Source organism: Mus caroli, unplaced genomic scaffold, assembly GCF_978045245.1.
Source record: "Mus caroli unplaced genomic scaffold, Mus_caroli_1 scaffold_4, whole genome shotgun sequence".
Lineage (NCBI taxonomy): Eukaryota > Metazoa > Chordata > Mammalia > Rodentia > Muridae > Mus > Mus caroli.
Window position 1 is genome coordinate 37890849 of NW_028227259.1, and position 19621 is coordinate 37910469.

Genomic DNA, 19621 nt, shown 5'->3' on the forward strand with positions numbered 1-19621 from the left:
CCCCTCTCCCTCCTCCCCTCCTTCTTATTCCCTCCCCTTCCTTTCCCTTCCAGCCTCCTAAGTACAGAGAACCCCCCTCCCTATTTTCAGTTTTAAAGGGAGACTTTCTCAGGGTCAGAAATAACCAAATAGCCAAGGGCTCCATTGGTAGAGGACCTGCCTATCTCACCAGGAGCAAGTTTGAGTCCTAACACCATAGTGGGACTGACTGTAATCCCAGCGCAGAGGTAGGGATGTCCATCAGTTCAAGGTCATCCTCAGCTACATAGTGAGTTTGGGGCCAGCCTAAATTATGTGAGACTCCGTCTCAAAAACAACAAACAAACAAACCCTTTCCCTCTTTGCATCTTTTAAAAAAAAGAGAAGGTTTTTAAATATACAACAAAGGTTTGTCCACACTGTGGACTACCCACAATCTGACTCAGTGGATGGTGGGTGTCTTACGTCCCTTTTGCAGTTGAAGATGCTGAGGTGACTGGTGAAGAGACAGAGCACAGCACTGGTTCAAATCTGCCAACTCGGAGGGTGAGAAAGTTTCCTGCTGGCTGTGATGTGGAAGAAGTTGTGTGGCTGTCAACAAGATCCTGGAGACTGACTGCTGACCAACATGAGCCAAGAGGGTAGAGGAGAGAAGGCACAGCTAGGCTACTGCTGCAGGTGTAACTACAGCCAAAGCTAGCTAGGCCTGCCGAGTGCTGGCAGTCCAGAAAGGACCATAGTCCTGTCCACAGCCCAGGAAGGGCCACTGTCCTGTCCACAGCCCAGGAAGGGCCACAGTTCTTCCATGTGAGTCCTAGTGACAGTGGGCAGCACCTCCTTTGGTGCTGAAAGGCTTCAGATTACTCTTCCAGGTTGTTTGGTTGGTGGGTTGGTTAGTTTTTTCCCAGACAGGGTTTCTCTGTGTAGCCCTGGCTATCCTGCATCTCGCTCTGTAGACCAGGCTGGTCTCCAACTCAGAGATCCACCTGCCTTTGTCTCCCAAGTGCTGGTATCAAAAGTGTGTGTCAGCCTAGCCCAGCATTCTCCCAGTTTTAACAGTTTCTAGTTTAACAACCTTGAGTGGCTCCCCACTGCTTTTCAAATTAAGAGCCCTATTGTTTATTTGGCCCTGCAGAGAACCTGCTGGCCTCTCTCCTTCTTGGCAGCTGTCTTTCCAGGACCTGACTCTAGCTCCCTAACTCATTCAGCCCTGGGTCTTCACTTTCACTGGGATCAGGGAACTCTTGCCTCGGCCAGACAGGGGGAGATGGAGCCACAGCTGTCTGCAGTGACTTGGAAGTGCTAGTGTTGTCTGCTTGTCCCTGTATCTATAACTGGAGACCGGGAGGCACCCCAAGTCCCCCAAGAAGCACAACCACTGCAGGGAAGGGTCTTTTCCTTACTGTGCATCAAAAGGGCCTCTCTCCAGCTGCCTCTGCAGAAGGGTAGGGTGGATTCCCTCCCACTGAATTCTCTGTCACTGCTCCCCCTCCCGCAGAGCAATAGATGTGGCTCCCCAGGCAAGATTCTGCCTGCCTGCCTGTCCTGAGGTCCTCTGCAGGGATCCCTCCATTGAGAGAAAATGAGCCTGCCTGGATGCGGGCTGCCTGTCCCTCTTACGCCCACACCTCATGAATTGAAGACACGCCACTCGGGAGCCATGGAGTCCTTAGTGCTCTGGAGAACTGTTTGCTATGTAGCTCGGGGCTTGGGAAACATGCCACGTGGTCACGGTAACAGAACTTTGGGCATGGGAATGTCAAGTCAGTACATAGTGGATACAGATGACATAGCAGGGCAAGATACAGCTCCTTAGGTATAGCTTGTGACTCCCTAGCACCCTAGTACTCTAGTACCCCCCACCTCATAAAGATATAAAATAAAGAGGTTATGTTCGTGGGTTGGTGGTAGAGGTGTGCCAGGCAAACAAAGCGAAACACCACAGTGTTGCATTTACCAGCCTGGGTATAAGGACATGTGATAGTTGGCTCTCTTTACATACAGATACCCCGTCCTCAGATTCAACCAACCAACGGGCCAAAGCTATTTTTAAATGGATTTTATTCTTAGCATCAGAAAAAGGAAAGTTCAAAGGAAAACTTGCATCTATCCCACAGATCCGTTGGCCACGACTCCCTAAATGCTGCAAAACAGCCACCCCACAGCGTCTCACATCTTAGTAGGTCTATCAGCAGTCTAGAGTCATTTGAAACACACAGTAGGATGTTCATGCAAATGCTACTGTGTTTTTTCTTTAAGCAGCAACTGGATGTGGTAGTGAAAGCTTCAAGTGCGGGCACTGAGAAGGTGGGGGTGGGAGCCTTATCTAGAACACAAGGCTAGCCTGCACTAACTGGACACCTGCAGGTTTTGACATCTGAGAGGATCCTGGATCCAATCCCCTCACACCCATAGCTGTAATTGCCTTTGAAAATAAGTTGGGGAAGTGCACATGGAGTGTTGGCTTTTGTCAATCAAAACCCAAGAGTAGGCAGACACTTGGGCGGTGTATAGGGGGCGGTGTGAGAAGAAGCAGGGTCAGGGGAAGGATGAAGGAGGCAAAATATAGTAATTAAAAAAAAACGCAAAATGGGCATTTTGTCAAGTTTTTCCAAATGAAGGGCTTGTTGGTGAAGGGCTGAAGTGGTCCTGCAGCTGGCCACTCTTCTGTTGGGGCCCTAGATCCAATCGCTCAGATTTAGGGGACATCTGTGAAGTACAGCCTCCGGACCAGGCAGACTCTGCTAAGGCCTGGCAGGTTTCCTGACAGATCTCAGTACACAGAGGTGAGACAGAAACAAGGCAGAAGGATAAAGTGGGGAGAGATGCCACAGCCTGCACAGCTACTGTGTGTGAACATGGATGGGCATGGCTTGGGAGGGGACAGTTCTCCAGTCCTAGAACTCTGTGGAGGAATATAGAGGGCTCTGGCAAGGCAGCACCAGAAATTGCTGCTTGGGTTAGTGCTTGGCAGCCTTACTTCCTCAGCCAAATTGGCCTTGAATTGGGACAAACCTGCTCTCCTCCGTGTAGGCTGAGCTTGGGGCCCCCAGGACCTGGGTGAGCACCCACAGGGCTAACTTGGGAGTTCCTGACACACACCCTGCTCCTGAGTGGTACCACCATTTGTAGTCCGTAGGATCCAGAGGCCAAGTAGTGTGGATGTCACCCTCTTTCTAGTGCTCCCAAGCCAGTACCAGGAGAGGTGGATGCCCTTTCCCCACTCCTGACCACCATCCCTTGCTGGTCTAGTGCTGAGGCGCCACTCTGATGTATGGCTGCAGAGGGAGTGCTGGGTAAGACCAGGCACCAGGTCTGGCAGGTCTCTCTCTGCTCAATGGAGTATGGGAGCAGCACTTACCCACAGTGTACCGCAAGGGGCCAGGACCAAGGGCTAGGGCCCTAGGGCAGAGGGAATTACAACCCTGGTGCCTAAGAAGCCCAGCCTGCCCCCCCCCCATCCAGAGAGCAGAGAAATAAAATGGAAGCCACAGCACCCACCCAACAGGCTCCATTTTACAAACAGGAAGGTACTGTTCACAAGGGGAGCCTGGAACTTGCACAAGTTGGACGGTTCTCCCCATCACCATTTTTAGTAGGGCTCCTTTCCAACCCCGAGCCCTGCAGTGATGCCTCATGCCTTTAATCCCAGTACTCAGGAGGCAGGGGCAAAAGGATCTCTGAATTTGAGGCCAGACAGGGCTAACATAGATACCCTAACTGGAAAAAAACGAAAAACCATATCAAAACAAAAACAAACCACCACCAACAACAAAACCAACCTGGATTGGCCGGCCCAGGGGTTGTGCCTGATTCCTACAAACAAATGTCGTTGCTAATTTCTCCCTCCCCGCCCCCACCTCTACCCAGGTCCCTGAGTATGTCTGAGCTGGGACACCCAGGAAGTAACAGCACTTGGGATACTCTGAGTCAAAGTTGGAGACACCCAACTTTGACTCAGAGCCCTCATCTATGAAATGTGGCTGCTTGCCAGCGATTCCTCTTGCTTTGCCCAATATGGCTCCAAAATCAAGTCCTATCGTGCACAAAACCCACTTCCCATCCAGGTTTCTAGCCAGGGTGCAGACCCCAAAGGTTCCATAGCCTGGCGGCTCACCCATCCTCCTATATCTTCAAGAGCCACTTAGAGTGGGAGGGAGAGGAAGCGCTCTCTTTTCACATTAGTTTTTCCCTTTGAAGTATAGGGTGACCTCCCTCTATTTCTCTTGTTGGGGAGATTAAACAAAGTGGGCTCCGGGCCTGCAGTTGCCTTCTCCCGGACAGTGGGACACACTTCCTTACGCACTGTCTGTGACCCGCACTGAGCAGCTAGATGGGCCTTTCCGTGATAACCCGCATCCAGTGAAGCGCTCCGCTTAGTGACTAGGCTGTCCCCCTATTCCTGTCGGAAGTGGGTCACAGCTCCGTGGGTCTCAGCGAAGTCTGGGTTACCCTCTGCGGCCTTGCTCCTGAAGCGGGAAGAAAATTCACTTTGTGCAGGGCAAGCGAGGCAGAAAGAGGAATTGTCCCTCAAGACCTGCAGTCCCGCACAGTGCCTAGGCACGAAGCTCTTGCCAGCCTGAAGAGAGTGAGAAGGCCTGGCCATGGAGGTGCCAGCGCGAATGTAATCTGTTCCTACCCAGCGTGACACCATGGGGCACCTTCGGGCTTGACTCACTTTACACACCGAAACTGAGCCCGGGATATGAGAGCATTCCATCGCAGCGCGATGGCACCAAAAGCATATTTCGTTACACGTAAGAGTTAAAACATGCTGTATCTCTGCAAACTTGTTTGGCAGAATCCCCGTTTTAAATTACACGCGAGGTCTTTTAAAAAAAGACTGCGGCCCAGTCGGCAATAGTCCTTACACGCGCGAAAATACACAGTCACACGGACTCACGCACAAACCGAGCGTTCTGCGGGTTCCGACACGCTCCCGGCGGGTCAGCAAGGCTCTCCTCGGATGCGATTGGCCAGTCTGGGCTTCACAGCGACCCTGTAGCCAATGGTCGACCTCCCAGCCGAGGCCCCGCCCTCTCCCACTCCCTGGCGCGGGTACCGGGGTGGGGGGCGCCGGAACGCATCTCGCGGGGTCGTCCCCCCAGGACCACCGGACCGCCTGCCCTGGGCCCTGCCACCGCCTGCGCGCAGAGTCCGGCCGGGCGGCATCTCCGGCAACGGCTTCTCTCCGGGCTGCAGCGGGTCCTTGGGGCTGAGCCTACGAAACTCGCGCCGCCCCGCCCCCGACCACGCCCCCTCCCCCCCCTCCAGTGAGGCCAGCCGGGGCGGCGACCTGAACCGCTCGGAGAAACGCGAGGGAGGCTGCTGCGGGAACGGCCGTCCGCGCGCACCCGCTCACGCCCAGCCCAGCGCGGCACAGAAGCCGACGCCCGCCTCGTGGAGCCCGACGCCCTCACTCCGGGCAGCGGCTCTCCAGGGCCGGGCCGCGCGTGCGCCAGGCGGCCTCTCGCCACTGTCCCAACGGGGCCGGAAAGAGCAGCTGCGCCCCGGGCAACCAGGGACCCCCAGGATCCCAGCCTTGCCCGACGGGCCCGCGGCCGCGATGCCGGATGAGCTGACCGAGCCCGGGCGCGCCACACCGGCTCGCGCCTCCTCCTTCCTCATCGAGAACCTGCTAGCAGCCGAGGCCAAGGGCGCGGGGCGCTCAACCCAGGGCGATGGCGTCCGCGAGGAAGAGGAGGAGGACGACGACGACCCGGAGGACGAGGATCCGGAGCAGGCGCGACGACGACGACTACAGCGGCGGCGACAGCAGCGTGCGGGCATCGGGCCGGGCGGGGAGGCGAGGGCCCGGGCACTGGGCCTAGGGCCCCGGCCGCCTCCTGGGCCCGGCCCGCCCTTCGCGCTCGGCTGCGGAGGTGCAACGCGGTGGTACCCACGGGTGCACGGCGGCTACGGAGGTGGTCTGAGTCCTGACAGTGAGTGAGGTTGCGGGGGAAGGGGTGGGCAATGGTCAGGGCTCTGCTCCCTCCCTATGCATTCTTTTGGTGACTTCGGGCTTAGTGAGCTCCTAGTCTTCCTGTGTACTGGGGCCTGGGTGGTATGAGATCCCCTTGGAACGCCAGCATGGACAATTGTTGGAGACTGGGGATGGCACTGCATGTAGGAGGCTGCTAAGGCTAGGATTAGGCCCAAGAACACAAAATTTCAGAGAGGAGAGTGAAATAGGCCTCGGAAAGATGAGAGGGGGAAAGATAGTGTGTTTGGAGAAACAGTGAAGGTGAAAGAGAAGTAAAGGAAGAGGAAGGGTGGCAGAGGAGGGGAGACCGCGGGGGGTCAAGCACTAAAATAAAAGGGGGCAGAGCTGAGAGACCACAGCTATGGAGGCTGGATGGGAGGCCTTCTTCTATAGCAATTGCAACCCCAAAGTATCCTTTGCCATCCCTGCTGCAGTAAGACCATGGGCTGGGCCTGAGCCTGCTTTTGGGTCTTCTCAGGCCCAAAGGCTGAGGCTGGTAGGAGCCCACTCTGAAGGGTCCATCCCACCCCTCTCTTCTTTTCTTGCCCCTCCCCCTCTTTGGCCTTTGTTTCCTGCAGAGGGCTCAGAGAATGGGGGTGGGGGCTTCTCAGTCCCAGAACCCACTTACCCCTCTGGCCTGGACATCCTGACATCCTGACTCTGACTGCCTGTCTCCAGAGGGTCCGGACCTCACCTCTCTTAGGACCTGCTCATTAGAGAGCAACCCTTGAGACTAGAAGGGTATTTCAGCCTTCCTCACCCCAGCCCCTTTTGCCAGCCGGGCCCCTAAACACACAGACTTATAACTAAAGGGTGCCCACCCAGGCTCTGTGTATAAGCTTTGGGGTAGGAGGTGGCCTGGGGCCATTCTTTTCTATTAGGTACTCACCCGCTCCTGGTATGGAGTAGGACAAGTCTCCCTGCCCAGGTTTGGGATGCCTGCCTTCTTTACATAAGCTTAAACAGGGGAGCAGTAGTATCCAGTGAGGAGGCTCTTGCAGGGCGCGTTTTATTCTCCCCTTTAGTTGGACCATCCTCACCTGTAGTCCAATAGTCACCCCTGCCTTTTGCCTTATTTCGTGCGATGCGGGTTAGAGTTCTCTGTTCCTGTTGAGTCAAGCGAGCAGGTGAGACAGATTAGCACTTTATGGCAACTCATGGACAGACCTTCGTGAGTGTAGGGGCTTTGGATGCCTTTGTAGGACCTCCCCTATGGTCTGGCTGCATACACACCATCCTGCTAGGTGACATTGCATGGGCACTGAGAGGGATGCTTTCAAGGAAACCAAGCGGAGTTTAGCTGTAAGCACAAGTCCACTGTACCGAGGCATAACCAGGGCCAAAACCCACCTTGACCTCTGATCCATCGGTCAGGCAGAAGGACAGACCGGTCTGAATTGGTTTCATGGACCCAGACGTCTAGAGGAGAACTGGGAGCCCACGGGAACTTATTTAACCTGGTGACATCCCTTGTAAGCCCTGAATCTGGGACTTGGAGCATGAGCGCAGAGGTCCTCTGTGGGCAAGACCCCAAACAAGCATAGGAGATGGTTGGGGCAGGGTAGGGATGCTGTGATCGGTAGCCTTACTCCTTGGTCTCTTGGAGCACATTTTGCTGCTGCAGAGGGCCTGGTGTCTGGGTGTCTGAGGGTGTCTGGGTCAGGATTGTGCCCAATGTCACCCGGTGGGATTTCTCTGGGGAATGTGCATTTGTTTCTTCTAAGAGTTTTTTCCTTGATGTCTGCTCCACGTGTGTGATGGGGAGTTCACAGCCCCTGGCGGCTAGGTTGTATGTTAGTCTCTCTGTGTACATAACTTTGAAGGACAACATTTCTTTTGTCCCCGTCCTCTGCCAGCCTTTTGCGAGTTGGCGGTGTGGTGGGGGCTGAGGTAGAGCTGAGCCAGGGGCAGTCTCAGATGTCAGTTTGTCTTTTGAGTTAGCCTTTTTCTTTCGAGAATTTTCTCTGTCCTTCTCTGGGTGTGCGCTGCCACGTGTTTGCTGCAGCCCAGGACCTGGGCTTCATTTTTGGCCTCTGCTAATTTCCTGCCCTCACCCTTACCCGCTCCCCCGCCCCCGCAACCCCTACGCGGGAATGTTTCCCAGTTTGTAGCATTTGAGTGAGGAGGATTTGAAGGGAGGAAGCCAGTTTTAGTGACTCCTTCTAGGGCAGACCCTTAGAACCTACCACTATGCCCGTTTCTCCCCTGCAGCAAGCGACCGGGACTCTCCGGAGACCTGCGAGGAGATGGGCCGCGCAGAGAGCGCCTGGCCGCGGTGCCCCGGGCCAGGAACCGTTCCGCGGGAGGTGACGACGCAGGGCCCGGCGACCGGCGGGGAGGAGGCGGCGGAGTTGGCCGAGCCTCCGGCGGTGGCGGCGGCGGCGACAGGGGAGGCGCGCGGCGGCCGCAGGAAGAAGACGCGCACGGTCTTCTCGCGCAGCCAGGTCTTCCAGCTCGAGTCCACTTTCGATCTGAAGCGCTACCTGAGCAGCGCGGAGCGCGCGGGCCTCGCCGCCTCGCTGCAGCTCACCGAGACGCAGGTCAAAATCTGGTTTCAGAACCGCCGCAACAAGTGGAAGCGGCAGCTGGCAGCGGAGCTGGAGGCGGCCAGCCTGTCTCCGCCGGGCGCGCAGCGCCTGGTCCGCGTGCCGGTGATCTACCACGAGAGTCCCCCGGCCGCCGCGGGGCCCGCGCTGCCCTTCCCGCTGGCGCCGCCCGCACCCGCACCGCCGCCGCCGCTGCTTGGTTTCTCGGGTGCGCTTGCTTACCCGCTGGCCGCCTTCCCTGCCGCCGCCTCGGTTCCCTTCCTTCGCGCGCAGATGCCAGGGCTTGTGTGAGCCGGCACCCTCCATGTAGGAGGCGGTGCGGGGGAGTGGGGGAGGCGCCGCGCGCCTCGCAGCCCCTCGAGCGGCCGTCTCCGTGGGCAGCTGCTCCAGAGTGTACCGGACAGCGGCGGCAGCCGGGACTCGCAGCCAGCTGCAGGACTGGAGACCCGTTCCGATCGAAAGCCAGGGCGATGCGCTAGCTCTCGCCAGCACGGAGTGCTGCAGCAGAGGCCGGCTCCGAGTCAGCAAACGGACACTTGGAATGGGCTGGCCGAGGAACCACACGGCGACTGTCCCGAGGCATCCTGGCCCTAATTCAGATTGTCCTTTTCTCGGGAGGGATCTTGCAGGAACCCAGACATCAGGGGCCCCTTCCAAGGGACAGTACAGAGAGCTGCGGGCCTTGGGACAACTCATCTTGGGCCTCTTTTCCGAAGAGGGCTTCTCTCTTGGCGGCCTTGGTTCTCTTGGCTTGACAAGACTTTTTTTTTCTTTTTTCTGTGATAAATCTACTTCTTTGCATATGGAATAAAAAGGGACGTTTTCTTGATGGACTCGCAGCCGTGTGGTCGCTAGGGCAGAGCCACTTCTTGTAGCAGGCCTGAGTGTGTGGTACTTCCCTCCCAAACCTGGCTAGGGACTTTGGGAAGGCTGCTCCGGGGTAGGTGGGCAAGTCAGGCTGGAGACACCCTCCTGGTTTATGGTCCTAAATTTTACCCTGCTTGTGACTGAGAGGCCTAGCTACACTTCTGTGGAAGGCTTAGGGGGTCCAGGAGGAAGGAACAGAGATGGAAAGATGACTGTTGTAGGACTGAGACCAAAGGCATGGCAGATGAAGGTAGGGCTCTCTGGCCACCAACTTGGTCATGGGAGTTCATGAGGCTGTGTGGCCACTGCCCTTACCTGCACTTGGGACACACAGCAGGATGTGTGTCGAAATTCTTTGATCTGAAACAAAGCTCTGGCTCTTTAGCAGGGCACGGGGGTGCTTGCTCCTGCCTCCCCTGGTCATTGGTACCCTCTGTGTGCTCTCAGGGGAGGTTGCTTGAACAGTGTTGGACCACCTGGGTCACACATCTCCATTGCCCCCATACTGACTTGTTCCTGCCTACAGGTGTGGAGTGGTGCTTTATTTGGTGTGCTTTTGAACCGAATTGGGAGAGGACATTCCAAATTTGAAGGGATCTGGTCACTCCCAGAGGAAAACCTGTCTTCCTCCCTGCTCCACCCGAAAGCAGACACCCCACAGAGAAGATGTGCAGCCATCAGTCCACGTGGGCCAGGGGCGCCCAAGGTGGCGCCAGACAGCCTAGAAGAAGACAGGGGCCTGGGGGAGTCAGTCTGTCTTAGGAGTGAGTGAGTGTGTGTGTGTGTGTGTGTGTGTGTGTGTTTTCTTGACCCCACCCCATTACAAAGAGCGAGTTTCCAGTATGGAGACCTAGGTGGTGGTGCTCCATGGAGCACCTCTTCTATCTGCTGCTGCTTTCGTTCATATGCCCCGAGAATTCGCGTATTTTGAGATTCGTGTGGAAGGGACATTGGTCCTTGACCATCTTTGAGTCAGCCTTCCATATCAGTCAGCCAGTCAGAGTTTGGAGCCTGGGCATTCTTCCTCCTTGGGACACTCAGAACTGCTTTGCCATGAGTAAACCAGCTTTTGCAGGCTTTGTCTGGGAGAGACAATACACTTTGGTGAGTTTTACTTTTTTCAATGGAGTTCTCGAAAGCCTTGAACACCCGGTCAGCAGCCACACAGGCTACAGGCTGTCCCCAGACAGAATGGGCAGGTCTACCTCTCCCTCTCCTCCTCACCTTTCCACTGTGCCATCGCCAGACTTTGGTGCCCATGGCTTTGTGGCTGTTTTTGTTCTGTTCTCAGGATAAATGTCTGTCCATCCTGGAAAGGATCGGGTGCTCAGACACTAGCACAGCACAGGTTCCCACAAGCAGTGGGACTCTTTCCTGTATACACAAAGGGTGCTTCCCATGGCACCCCTCCATCCCTACACACCCCACACCCCAGTGGTCCAGGTGGAAATGCTGGCTCCACTGTCAAGGCCTCAGGGGGCTCAGGTCACTGCCCCCCTCACTTTTCAGCCCTTTCAAAATGCACAGATAAACCCAGGACGAGAAACTCATTGTGAGACCACCATTTTATTCCCATTTCTCTCCAATGTCTTGGGCTGAGATCACACACTGACCACAAGGTGTCTTCAGCCCAGCAAATGTGTCCTCATCAGAATGTCCTACCAAGACACAGTGAAATACCCTTGGAGAGTCACTTGCCACAAGGAGTCACAAGGGACAGTATCCTATGGGCACCTGCAGTAGAACCTTACTCCATCAATTGGGGAAGTGAGGGGTGTGTGCGTGCGTGCGTGCGTGCGTGCGTGCGTGCGTGATAATATATGTGTGTGTGTGTGTGTGTGTGTGTGTGTGTGTGTGTGTGTATTTTAGAATTAGCATCACTGGGCAGGAGAGCTTCCCACCTCCCTAATCATCTTGTAGCCTCCCATGGCGGTCTTAGGAACATGGTTTCTCCTAGAGCTAGGAACTGGACCCAGTGATGCAGGAGGAAGCTCCCCAACTAGTTCAGCTTGCCAGACTCAGGCAAGCTCGCCATGCCCCATAAGTATCCACCAGCTTTTGGGGTGCAGTGTAGGAAGGCAGCCCTAAGCAGAGAGACCTAATTCCAATTCAACAGGCAACACTCAAGTCCTGGAGGGTGCCAGGCCTGGCTGGGGGCCTTCGTGAGTCCGGGATCCTGGCATCGATTGCAGGCACACCTCCTCGCATTGACTGTTGCTGGCAGAAGATGAATGGTTTCGATCTGTCTCTGCCAGGTGAGCTTAACCTCTCACTGGTTTCTGGTCCATCCTCCTTCACAGCTAAGTGAGGTCCAGCTGCCATCACTCTGAACTGCAGAGGCTCCTGCTCATGAGATCCAAGTGGTCCACCTTAGTGGACCCTGCCTTACTGGCAAGAGGAGTCTCACGGCCAAGCCCTATTTTTGAGCCCCCAGTTTCCCCATCACAAGCCATTTGGCACATAACTCTCTTGATTCTGTATAAGAAACAAACAGTGTTCATGCTGGAGCAGGGCATGTGAGGTTCCCAGCCTGTCAGAGTGTCCTGAGTTTCTACCAGGAGTATGGAAGCAGCCCTAGGCTAGCTCGTTGGTCTAGGTCCTGGGCAGGGTGGGGTGGTGGCTCAGAGAGTAAGGACATCCAGGAAGACTCCTTCATGCTTTGTCCCAAATCAGAGCAAACAACAGTAGGCATGGGAACAATGAAGTCTTTCCGAGAACTGCACCCCTACCCTGACAGCTGCAGGAAAGCTGCAGGACAGACAACTCTCTCTCACACAATCACACATCCGATTGCTCAGGGAGGAAGCTCCCCAGAGCAGGGCTCTGCCCTCACCCAGAAAACAGCCCAGCTGGGTTGAGACCCAGGGGCTGGGCACTGGCCAGGTAAGCTAAGCCTTATTTTCTCTTTCTCTCTACAGCTGCCTTCTGTTGCCCAGCTCCCCTTCCCCAGCCCCCCAGCAACAAGGTAGAAAATGAAAGCAGTGCTTCGCTGTAGCCTGGACTCTGGGCCACCAGCCAGAGAGCAGCTCCTGCGGGTTCTCTAGGACTGGGCAGTCCAGTGCTGGAGAAGGAGGGAGGTCCCTTTGCTACAGTGAACTTGCTCAGCTACCAGAGCAGGCATTCATCAAAACGCTATAGAGAAAGGACTTGGGAGAATGGGGTCCCAGGAACTCTGCTAGTCAGCTAGCCTGGAACTGATTCCTGGGTGTCTGGTTGCCCTGGAAGGAAAAAGGAGAGGTGGCTGTCCTCACAGCATATGCTCACTCTCAGTTAGTTGCCCACAGGTTCCAGGACTGAGGGGAAATGGGGACAAGCTAGTGTGCTTCCTATGGGTTATTGGGGAAGCCAGGAAGAGCAGGGTTCCTGCAGGAGCTGGGTTTGTTTGGTTGGTTGTGTAGTGTTTTTTTTTTTATTATTATTATTATCATCGTAAAGGTGTTTGTAGGTATTATTACCCAGTCAGTTCAGTAAAACCAGAACAGAAAAACAAACAAAAAACAAAACAACAAGCCGGACGTGGTGGCACACGCCTTTAATCCCAGCACTCAGGAGGCAGAGGCAGGCGGATTTCTGAGTTCGAGGCCAGCCTGGTCTACAGAGTGAGTTCCAGGACAGCCAGGGCTATACAGAGAAACCCTGTCTCAAAAAACCAAACCAAAACAACAACAACAAAAAAAAAAAACAAAACAACAAAAGTATGTGTCCTGCCACCATACATCAAAGCTAGACTAAGAATTTGTTGGGACTATGTTTTTTAGTCAGACGGTTACCTTAAAAACAAAAACAAAAAATTAAAGTGCATTTAATTTTAAAGTAAATTGCATAAATTTGTAAATTTCTAAGTTTACCAATGAAATGATGTAATGTTGGTTTATCGAAAATACGCAGCAAAATTAAAAGGGGAATGGACTTGATTAGGAGTCCGTACTTGCGGAAGGTCCAGAGGCAGGCTTGAAAATAAACCTAAGTAAATCTGTTTAACCAGACCGTGGAAACGGGAGGATTTGTGCTTGGTGGGGAGCGGGGCGGGGCGGGGCGGGGAAAGGGTGACTTTCCACCCGAGAAGCTGCCGTATGTTCCAATTTTATTTTCACCCAATCTGAGTCTCACCTGGGTTCACTTAAAACTGCTTTTTAAAAGCTGTGCATCCTCGCGGCTAAGCTAGAACTTGACCGTTAAAGCTCACATACTTAGCTTTACAACTATTTTGGTCTCAAACGCCCCCCCCCTTCTCCCCACGCAGCTTTCCGGGGTTTCATCCCTCTCACACTGGTCACGGTGACCGCACCGGACTCTTCACCCGGGGTCCGGGCGCCTGAGAGAGGGCAAAAGGGCTTAAAGGTCGGGGCCTTGCAACACAGTGTGGGGTAGTGCCCTGCGGCCGCCTTTCTGGTCTGGGATCTAGGTCTTCTGTTTCTGGCGCACACGGGATCTGCGGCGCAGAATGCGGGAAGGAGGCTGGGGGCCCACAGGCGACACTCGCAAAGGGTGGATGGAGAAGGGCTGCATCCGGACCTCCGCGAAGCCCAGGGCCGGAGACCGCTAAGCAGACCAAGCACCTGCGGGCTCTGCGTGATCCGGGATGGCAGGGGCACCACCTCTGCGGGTCCGGACGCCTGCTAGCCATGGTTCTGCGCTCGCCCTGGAATGTCTCCCTTCCTCGCCCTCCGCCTGCTGGTTCTCTTGGTTCTCCCGGGACACAGCGACGTTATTCTCCCGCTCGACTCGCCCCAGTGGCCGCGATCCTTCTTCGCCGTGCGGGACGTGACTCCTTCCCTGCGACGGGCGCTCTGGTTTCTTGGCCCTGCCTCCCACTACGGGTCCCGGACTCAGCGCGCTTCGACCCACCCGGCTGAGGACACGGCTGCAGATCCCCTGTCAGCACCTTTCTGCCGGTGCCGCGAGGCCCTGTTTCGCCATCAGGTAGGAGTGAGAGACATGGGGGGTGGGGTGCGTACTGCGGAGCCCGGGATGAGACGCCGGCCCTCCTCCGGCCTTGCTGGGCTTAGGCGCTCCGGGCAGTCTCAAGGGACCCTGTGGCTCGCAGTCCCGCCCCGCCCCCGCGCCGGGTCCAGCCCCGCCCGGCCCGCGGCGCCCCTCCGATCCCGCCTAGGCCGCTCACCTGGCGTCTCGCAGTCTGCTGCGGTCTGCAGACCCTCCCCTCCGTCCTCACCTCTCGTCTCCTACCCACCTCACCCTGCGTGTCCTTACGCGGTATAGGTGCCCAGCGCCACATAGTAAAGGTTCCTTTCCGAGCCGAGGGCATGGGATGGAGGTGGGGACGCCGAGGTCCGGAAGGCATCGGGAATGAGGCGGGGGATACATGAACGCGGGTGCTGGTGGAGTCCAGGAAACGCTCGCCTTGGCCGAGGACAGAAGGTGGACCCACCTGGTGGGAGGAGCTCAGCCTGGTCCCCGGGCACAGACCTTCCCCAGCACACGGGGCGCAGGGGGAAGCTCACTACGCTCTGTGTCTTTCCTGGATCCCGGTGTCTGGGATGGGGCCCGCGCTTCTTACTGGTAGAGATACTCCCATCTTAAGACTGTGAGCCGAGCCTCACAGCTGTACCGTGCCCCCACCACATACAGGGGTGCTATCCTAGCTGTGTGTTCGAAAAATAATCAGTCCCAGTCTGACTCCAAGGCTCACGCATCTCGTGATCGGGGAGACGGTGGCAATGTTGGGATTTCTTTTCAACTGGGCAAATGAGGGGGCCAGAAGTAGGAGAGCCCACTGTCTCTCAAGATCCCCCACTCCTTCCAGAGAGTTCTCCACACCAGGGAGTAGGTCTGAGGGCCCTACACTGGAATTCATTCGTTTCCTTTTTAAAAGCTTGGAGACAGAAGCTAGAACTCACCCGGAGCCTAGCAGGGTTTCCTCAGACCTCCAGGCCGTGCAGACGGCAAACAATGACAAGCAAGCAAGCAGAATGATGCCATGTGCCCTTGGGGCTGACCGAAATTGGTTGTGGAGAAAAGACCTTAATCATTTTCCGGATCCGCTTTACCTCCTAAGGGCGGCTGTGAAGAACGGGAGGCTTGCCTCTGAGCATCCCTCCTCCCCAGAAATGTCCAGGCCCAATCTTACCTGGTCATTGTATGTACAAGTCCATTGTGGCCCCAAGACATGTCGCAGCCCACAGCCTTCCTCTTTTCTCTAGAAGGGAACAGTACTTTGGGCCAGCAAGAAGAAGGGCTTTTGGGGACAGAGAGGATGGAATGGGGAAGCTGTTCAAATCTTGAAGAAGCTCATTCTCTTCTGGGGCCTCTATTCACCCACCTTAATATCATGGGACCTACCTGGTGGAGCCATGTGCCCAGGCTCTGGTCTAGGGCCTGAGCCTTGCCTTTACTGTGGGATTCGATGTCCCTCATAGCAACATAGGACTAGTTGGGAGAGCATTGTGCCCCTAAGCCTGGGGTCTTGCGCTCAGAGCGGGCTCTGCATAGGTTTGGGTATCTCTGTATCCAACTCTGCCCAAACATGGAGGAGTAGAAGCCAGTGTCTGAGGGAATCTGAGGTTCCAAAATGTCCAGCTGAGGAGCCACTGTCACTTCCCCAGTAGCTCTTTCATCCCTCATCCAGTGTCAGAACTCTCATCTGTTTCTTTAGAACCTCACTCTTGGCTTCGCCCCTTGAGGTCACTGTACCCACCTGATGTTGGCTTCACCCCACCGAGGTCACTGTTCCTACACAACATAAATGGCTCTCGAAGCTTGACAACCACAGCGCCTTTACATCTAGATTTGGATTGAGTTTTCTTTCTGAAATTTCTAAAATCCATTTCCCCCAAATGGGCAGGAGCCTCGCATGCTCGGCGGCCCGCGTCCCCCCACCCCCCAGCGGCCTGGCCGCATTGATCCCACGCCTTACAGCACATCACATTAGCCTAATGGTTTCTCTGATGATTCAACTTCTTTTCCTTAAGAGCCGCCCCTCGGCCCTCCACCCTCCGCCGCGCCGAGGACCTCGCCCCTGGGACCCGCAGCCCGCGGGGAGGCGACGCGCTCCGGAGCCGGCGAGGCGCGCAGGGCGGCGGGATGTACCCAGTGGTCCGCGGGGAACTTGGCGCTCACCTTAGACTAGATCTTCAGAGGCTTCCGGAGTCAGACCCTCGAACCTTCCGACTCAGACGAGAGAAGAGCCAGGCAGCTCCGAAGCACAGCGACCGCTTGGGCCCCTGCGCTGGGACACGGACCTATCCTTTGGCCCTTCTGCCGGGGCAAGCAGGGCCCAGGCCCGCTGGCCTCCCCGGCCGCTAGCCAATCGGTTCTGCACGGCCCCAGCTGCGCGCAGAGAAGCGGTGTTCGTTATAGAAAATTAAACACGCGCGCGCACACGCGCGCGCACACACACACACACAGAAGGGGCTTTCCAAATTCAGTCACCCACGGATAGCTGAGTTTTTTCCTTTTTCTTTATCTTCTTTAAATGTTGTTTGTTTGTTTGTTTGTTTGTTGCCTCGAATTGAGAGAGAGATCCATGTGTCTCTAGTCTGTTGAGAGTAAAGGTTTGCCACCACCAATCCTGGCTGAGTTTGTTTTGTTTTTAACATATTCTTAGTTTTTGCAGGGCTGGCGATGAAATCCAAGGCTTCAAGTAGGCTTCAAGCCTGAACGTTCACTAACCTATTCATTGGTTTGTTTGCAAATAGGAAATGTATTGTCGGAGCAGAAAAATTAAAGGTGTGATCAAGCATTCTGGAAGAAAAGCTCTCTTCAGGCTTCCAAGATGAAAACTCACTCCAGACAGACAAGTCTGCTTAATATTGTTGTTATTATTATTATTTTTGAGATAAGATCTGCCTTGTAACTAACTCAAGCTGGCTTCCAGCTCCTGGCCCTTCTAACCTCACTCACCTCCTAAATGCTAGCTTTATAGACCCCACCAGAGGCTTACAAGCCCTGAAGTTCTCAAGAGTATGGAATCCACTTGCATAATGTGGAGCCTCTCACCAAATCTTTGAAGGAAAAAAAAAAGTTCGTTTTCACTTGGATACAGTAAAGGTTTAAACTGAGAGACCCCCAGGCTGGGGGTTTGAGCTTTCCAGGTGGAACTGGCAAATTGTCAGCAAAATAAACACAAATAAAAACCCAGTATGTCCTCACGGCTCCCCGTTCCTCTACCCATTCTGTTTTATCAAAGCTACTAATGCATCCATCATACGTAAAATCTAATGCACACAATGTTAAGTGGTCTGCTTTCACAAAGGGCAGAAAGACTACCGTCAAGATCCCGTACCTCTGCGTACCCCAGCGAGTCCTTAGCTTGTACCTTGGCCTCCTCCTACAACCGGGAAGGTACCTGGACCCTCTTTTCTCATCCTGCCTTTTCTTTTATTTACAGTGCTGGGCAGTAATCCCAGGGCCCCTCGAATACCAGGCAAGCAGGTTCTACCTCCAAGCTCATCCCCAGCCTCTCCTCAACTGCTCTTTTGTCATTCCAGGGTGTCTGTTTGCTTGTTTGTTTTTATGTTTTTAAAGAAATCTGTCACCAGCCTATTATTTTTACCTGGAACCCAGCCACATAGTCCCCCACCCCACCCCACCCCATGCTTGTACTTCATGGCTGGCTGTGAACTTGGCTATTTTCGCACTAATTCCTTCCCTGACAGGGTGCTTTTCTAGGTTCCTTGTGTATCTGTCCCCAAGCGCTCCAATCGAACGTCAGAGGTTCCCTCAGTCCAGGCAGGCTAGTGAAGTTGGCACTTATTAGCGCTGTTTCAGGTCCCAATTGCTTCCTGCTCCAGAAACCCTCAAATTCCAGTGTTCTCTCCAGGCAAGCCGTCACTGGGAAGCCGCTTTCCCAGGTCTCTTCTCCAAAGCCCCTACTAGGGCAGCAGGGATGGCCTGTCTGCCAGCCATCCTGTTTCCTAGACTCAGTGACTAAAACACTGCACTCTTAGCTCTCAGCCTTAAGGGGCAAGCAAAGCCGCACCCAGCCTGTGAGCCCCAGGGATCCTTCACCTGGTGTCTCCACAGGAGGAGGCGGAGAGCAGTGGTTACTGACCTTGCTTTTTCTCAGGACATAAGGCGTAGAATGCACACTTACTGCTAACAGATGCGGATGAACGTGCTTGGTGCTGGAACTCTGACTACCATACGCCCGCCTGACCTGTGTTTGCTGCTAAGTGGTGGTCAGGATTCTCCGAAGAAAGTGGAACTCCAGGATGCACTGGGCAGACAGACAGACAGACAGACGGGCAAGTGAGAAACTGCATGGGTAGACAGGCATGCTGGAAATTCAAACAAGGGTTGATGCTCTCCTGTGTGTGTACATCTCATGAGTGGACTAGAAACCTAGACAGAGGTTCCATTCTGCAGCCACTAGGAGAAACCCTTCCCCTCAGATAATCTCTGTTTTGGCTTGGGAGAACTTATAAGAAACCCACGGTACTGTGGTAGCCATTTGGTTTTACCCAGTGTCTCCTTTAAATGTTTGTCATATTTCAAAAAACTCCCTTCCCAGCAGCATCTAGACACTTGAGGACCATGCCCTAGCCATGTCGGTGTGCAGCATCAACCACTACAGGTATTCAGGCACCCTCCCTCAAATAAAAATGCACAGGCGTGCGCATGCTGGATTGCTGCCCTACCGTCTGCAGCCAATGTGGATCCATCCCAGTGTTCTGTGGAGCCTAAGCTTGTGACCCTCCACAGAGATCCCAGGTCAGTGCTGTACCCTGACTGATGTGTGTGTGTGTGTGTGTGTGTGTGTGTGTGTGTGTGTGTGTGTTAGTCAGTCAAGGCTCCTCAAGTGTGGGTGGATGGGCGGCTTCTCCAATGTCATGTGACTGATACAGGGGAGGACATTGAAGGAGGGTAGCCCAGAAAGCATCTCTTTACCACAAAATAGAGCAGACACTTGGGAAGATCTGGCCTGTCACCACAGCTGCTCTGTGGCACTTGGTCAGAAGGGCAAACTTCCCTGAAGTCCTCCCCCCAATTCTCACTGCTGGGTGGCTTCCTGGCTGGGCATTCCATCTGCTAACTTCTGTTAGAGCTCCTCACTCCATCAGTTAACTCAAGACTGCTTGACACACGCTGGGTTGCCCCACTGTATCTGTCCACAGCTCCTTAGAGCCAGACCCAGAGCTTGAAGAAGAGCCCAGGCAGATGAGAGCCCGAGAGCTCCCTGGCTGTGATGAGTCTGCACTGGAGTGCCAGTGAGGAGCTAGCTCTGGCCACCTCTGTCCTCATAGGATCCCTGGGGTGCATTCTTGAAGGTGAGGGTCATCTTCCCTCC

The 19621-nt window shown here is 54.9% G+C and overlaps 1 protein-coding gene and 1 long non-coding RNA gene across 4 annotated transcripts; one reads left to right on the forward strand and one right to left on the reverse strand.

The window, feature by feature from the left end:
• Positions 1-5457: 5457 nt before the first annotated feature.
• On the forward strand, positions 5458-16893 carry Hmx1 (H6 family homeobox 1). Of its 3 annotated transcripts, none has more exons than XM_029477059.2 (2): positions 5458-5921; positions 16305-16893. In XM_029477059.2, exons 1-2 carry the CDS (start codon positions 5546-5548, stop codon positions 16460-16462), a joined length of 534 nt encoding a protein of 177 aa, XP_029332919.1. In that variant the 5' UTR covers positions 5458-5545; the 3' UTR covers positions 16463-16893. The 3 variants fall into 3 exon arrangements, 2 of the variants coding, with proteins under 2 accessions (XP_029332919.1, XP_021019390.1); XM_021163731.3 differs by lacking the exon at positions 16305-16893 and adding an exon at positions 8174-9315; XR_015046828.1 differs by lacking the exon at positions 5458-5921 and adding an exon at positions 13417-14298 and having other exon boundaries at positions 16305-16381.
• Positions 14704-16513, reverse strand: LOC110295066 (uncharacterized). The gene is made up of 4 exons (XR_003836675.2): positions 16453-16513; positions 15464-15532; positions 15234-15327; positions 14704-14764 (listed from the first exon to the last, which is right to left on the reverse strand). It is a non-coding gene; the product is annotated as an uncharacterized LOC110295066 (long non-coding RNA).
• Positions 16894-19621: the final 2728 nt, after the last annotated feature.

Bases quoted from the DNA above. Each gene is read 5' to 3' on its own strand.
- Hmx1 (XM_021163731.3), top strand. From the start codon at position 5,546: ATGCCGGATGAGCTGACCGAGCCCGGGCGCGCCACACCGGCTCGCGCC. The intron at 5,922-8,173 runs GTGAGTGAGGTT...TCTCCCCTGCAG, and splicing joins AGGTGGTCTGAGTCCTGACA to CAAGCGACCGGGACTCTCCG.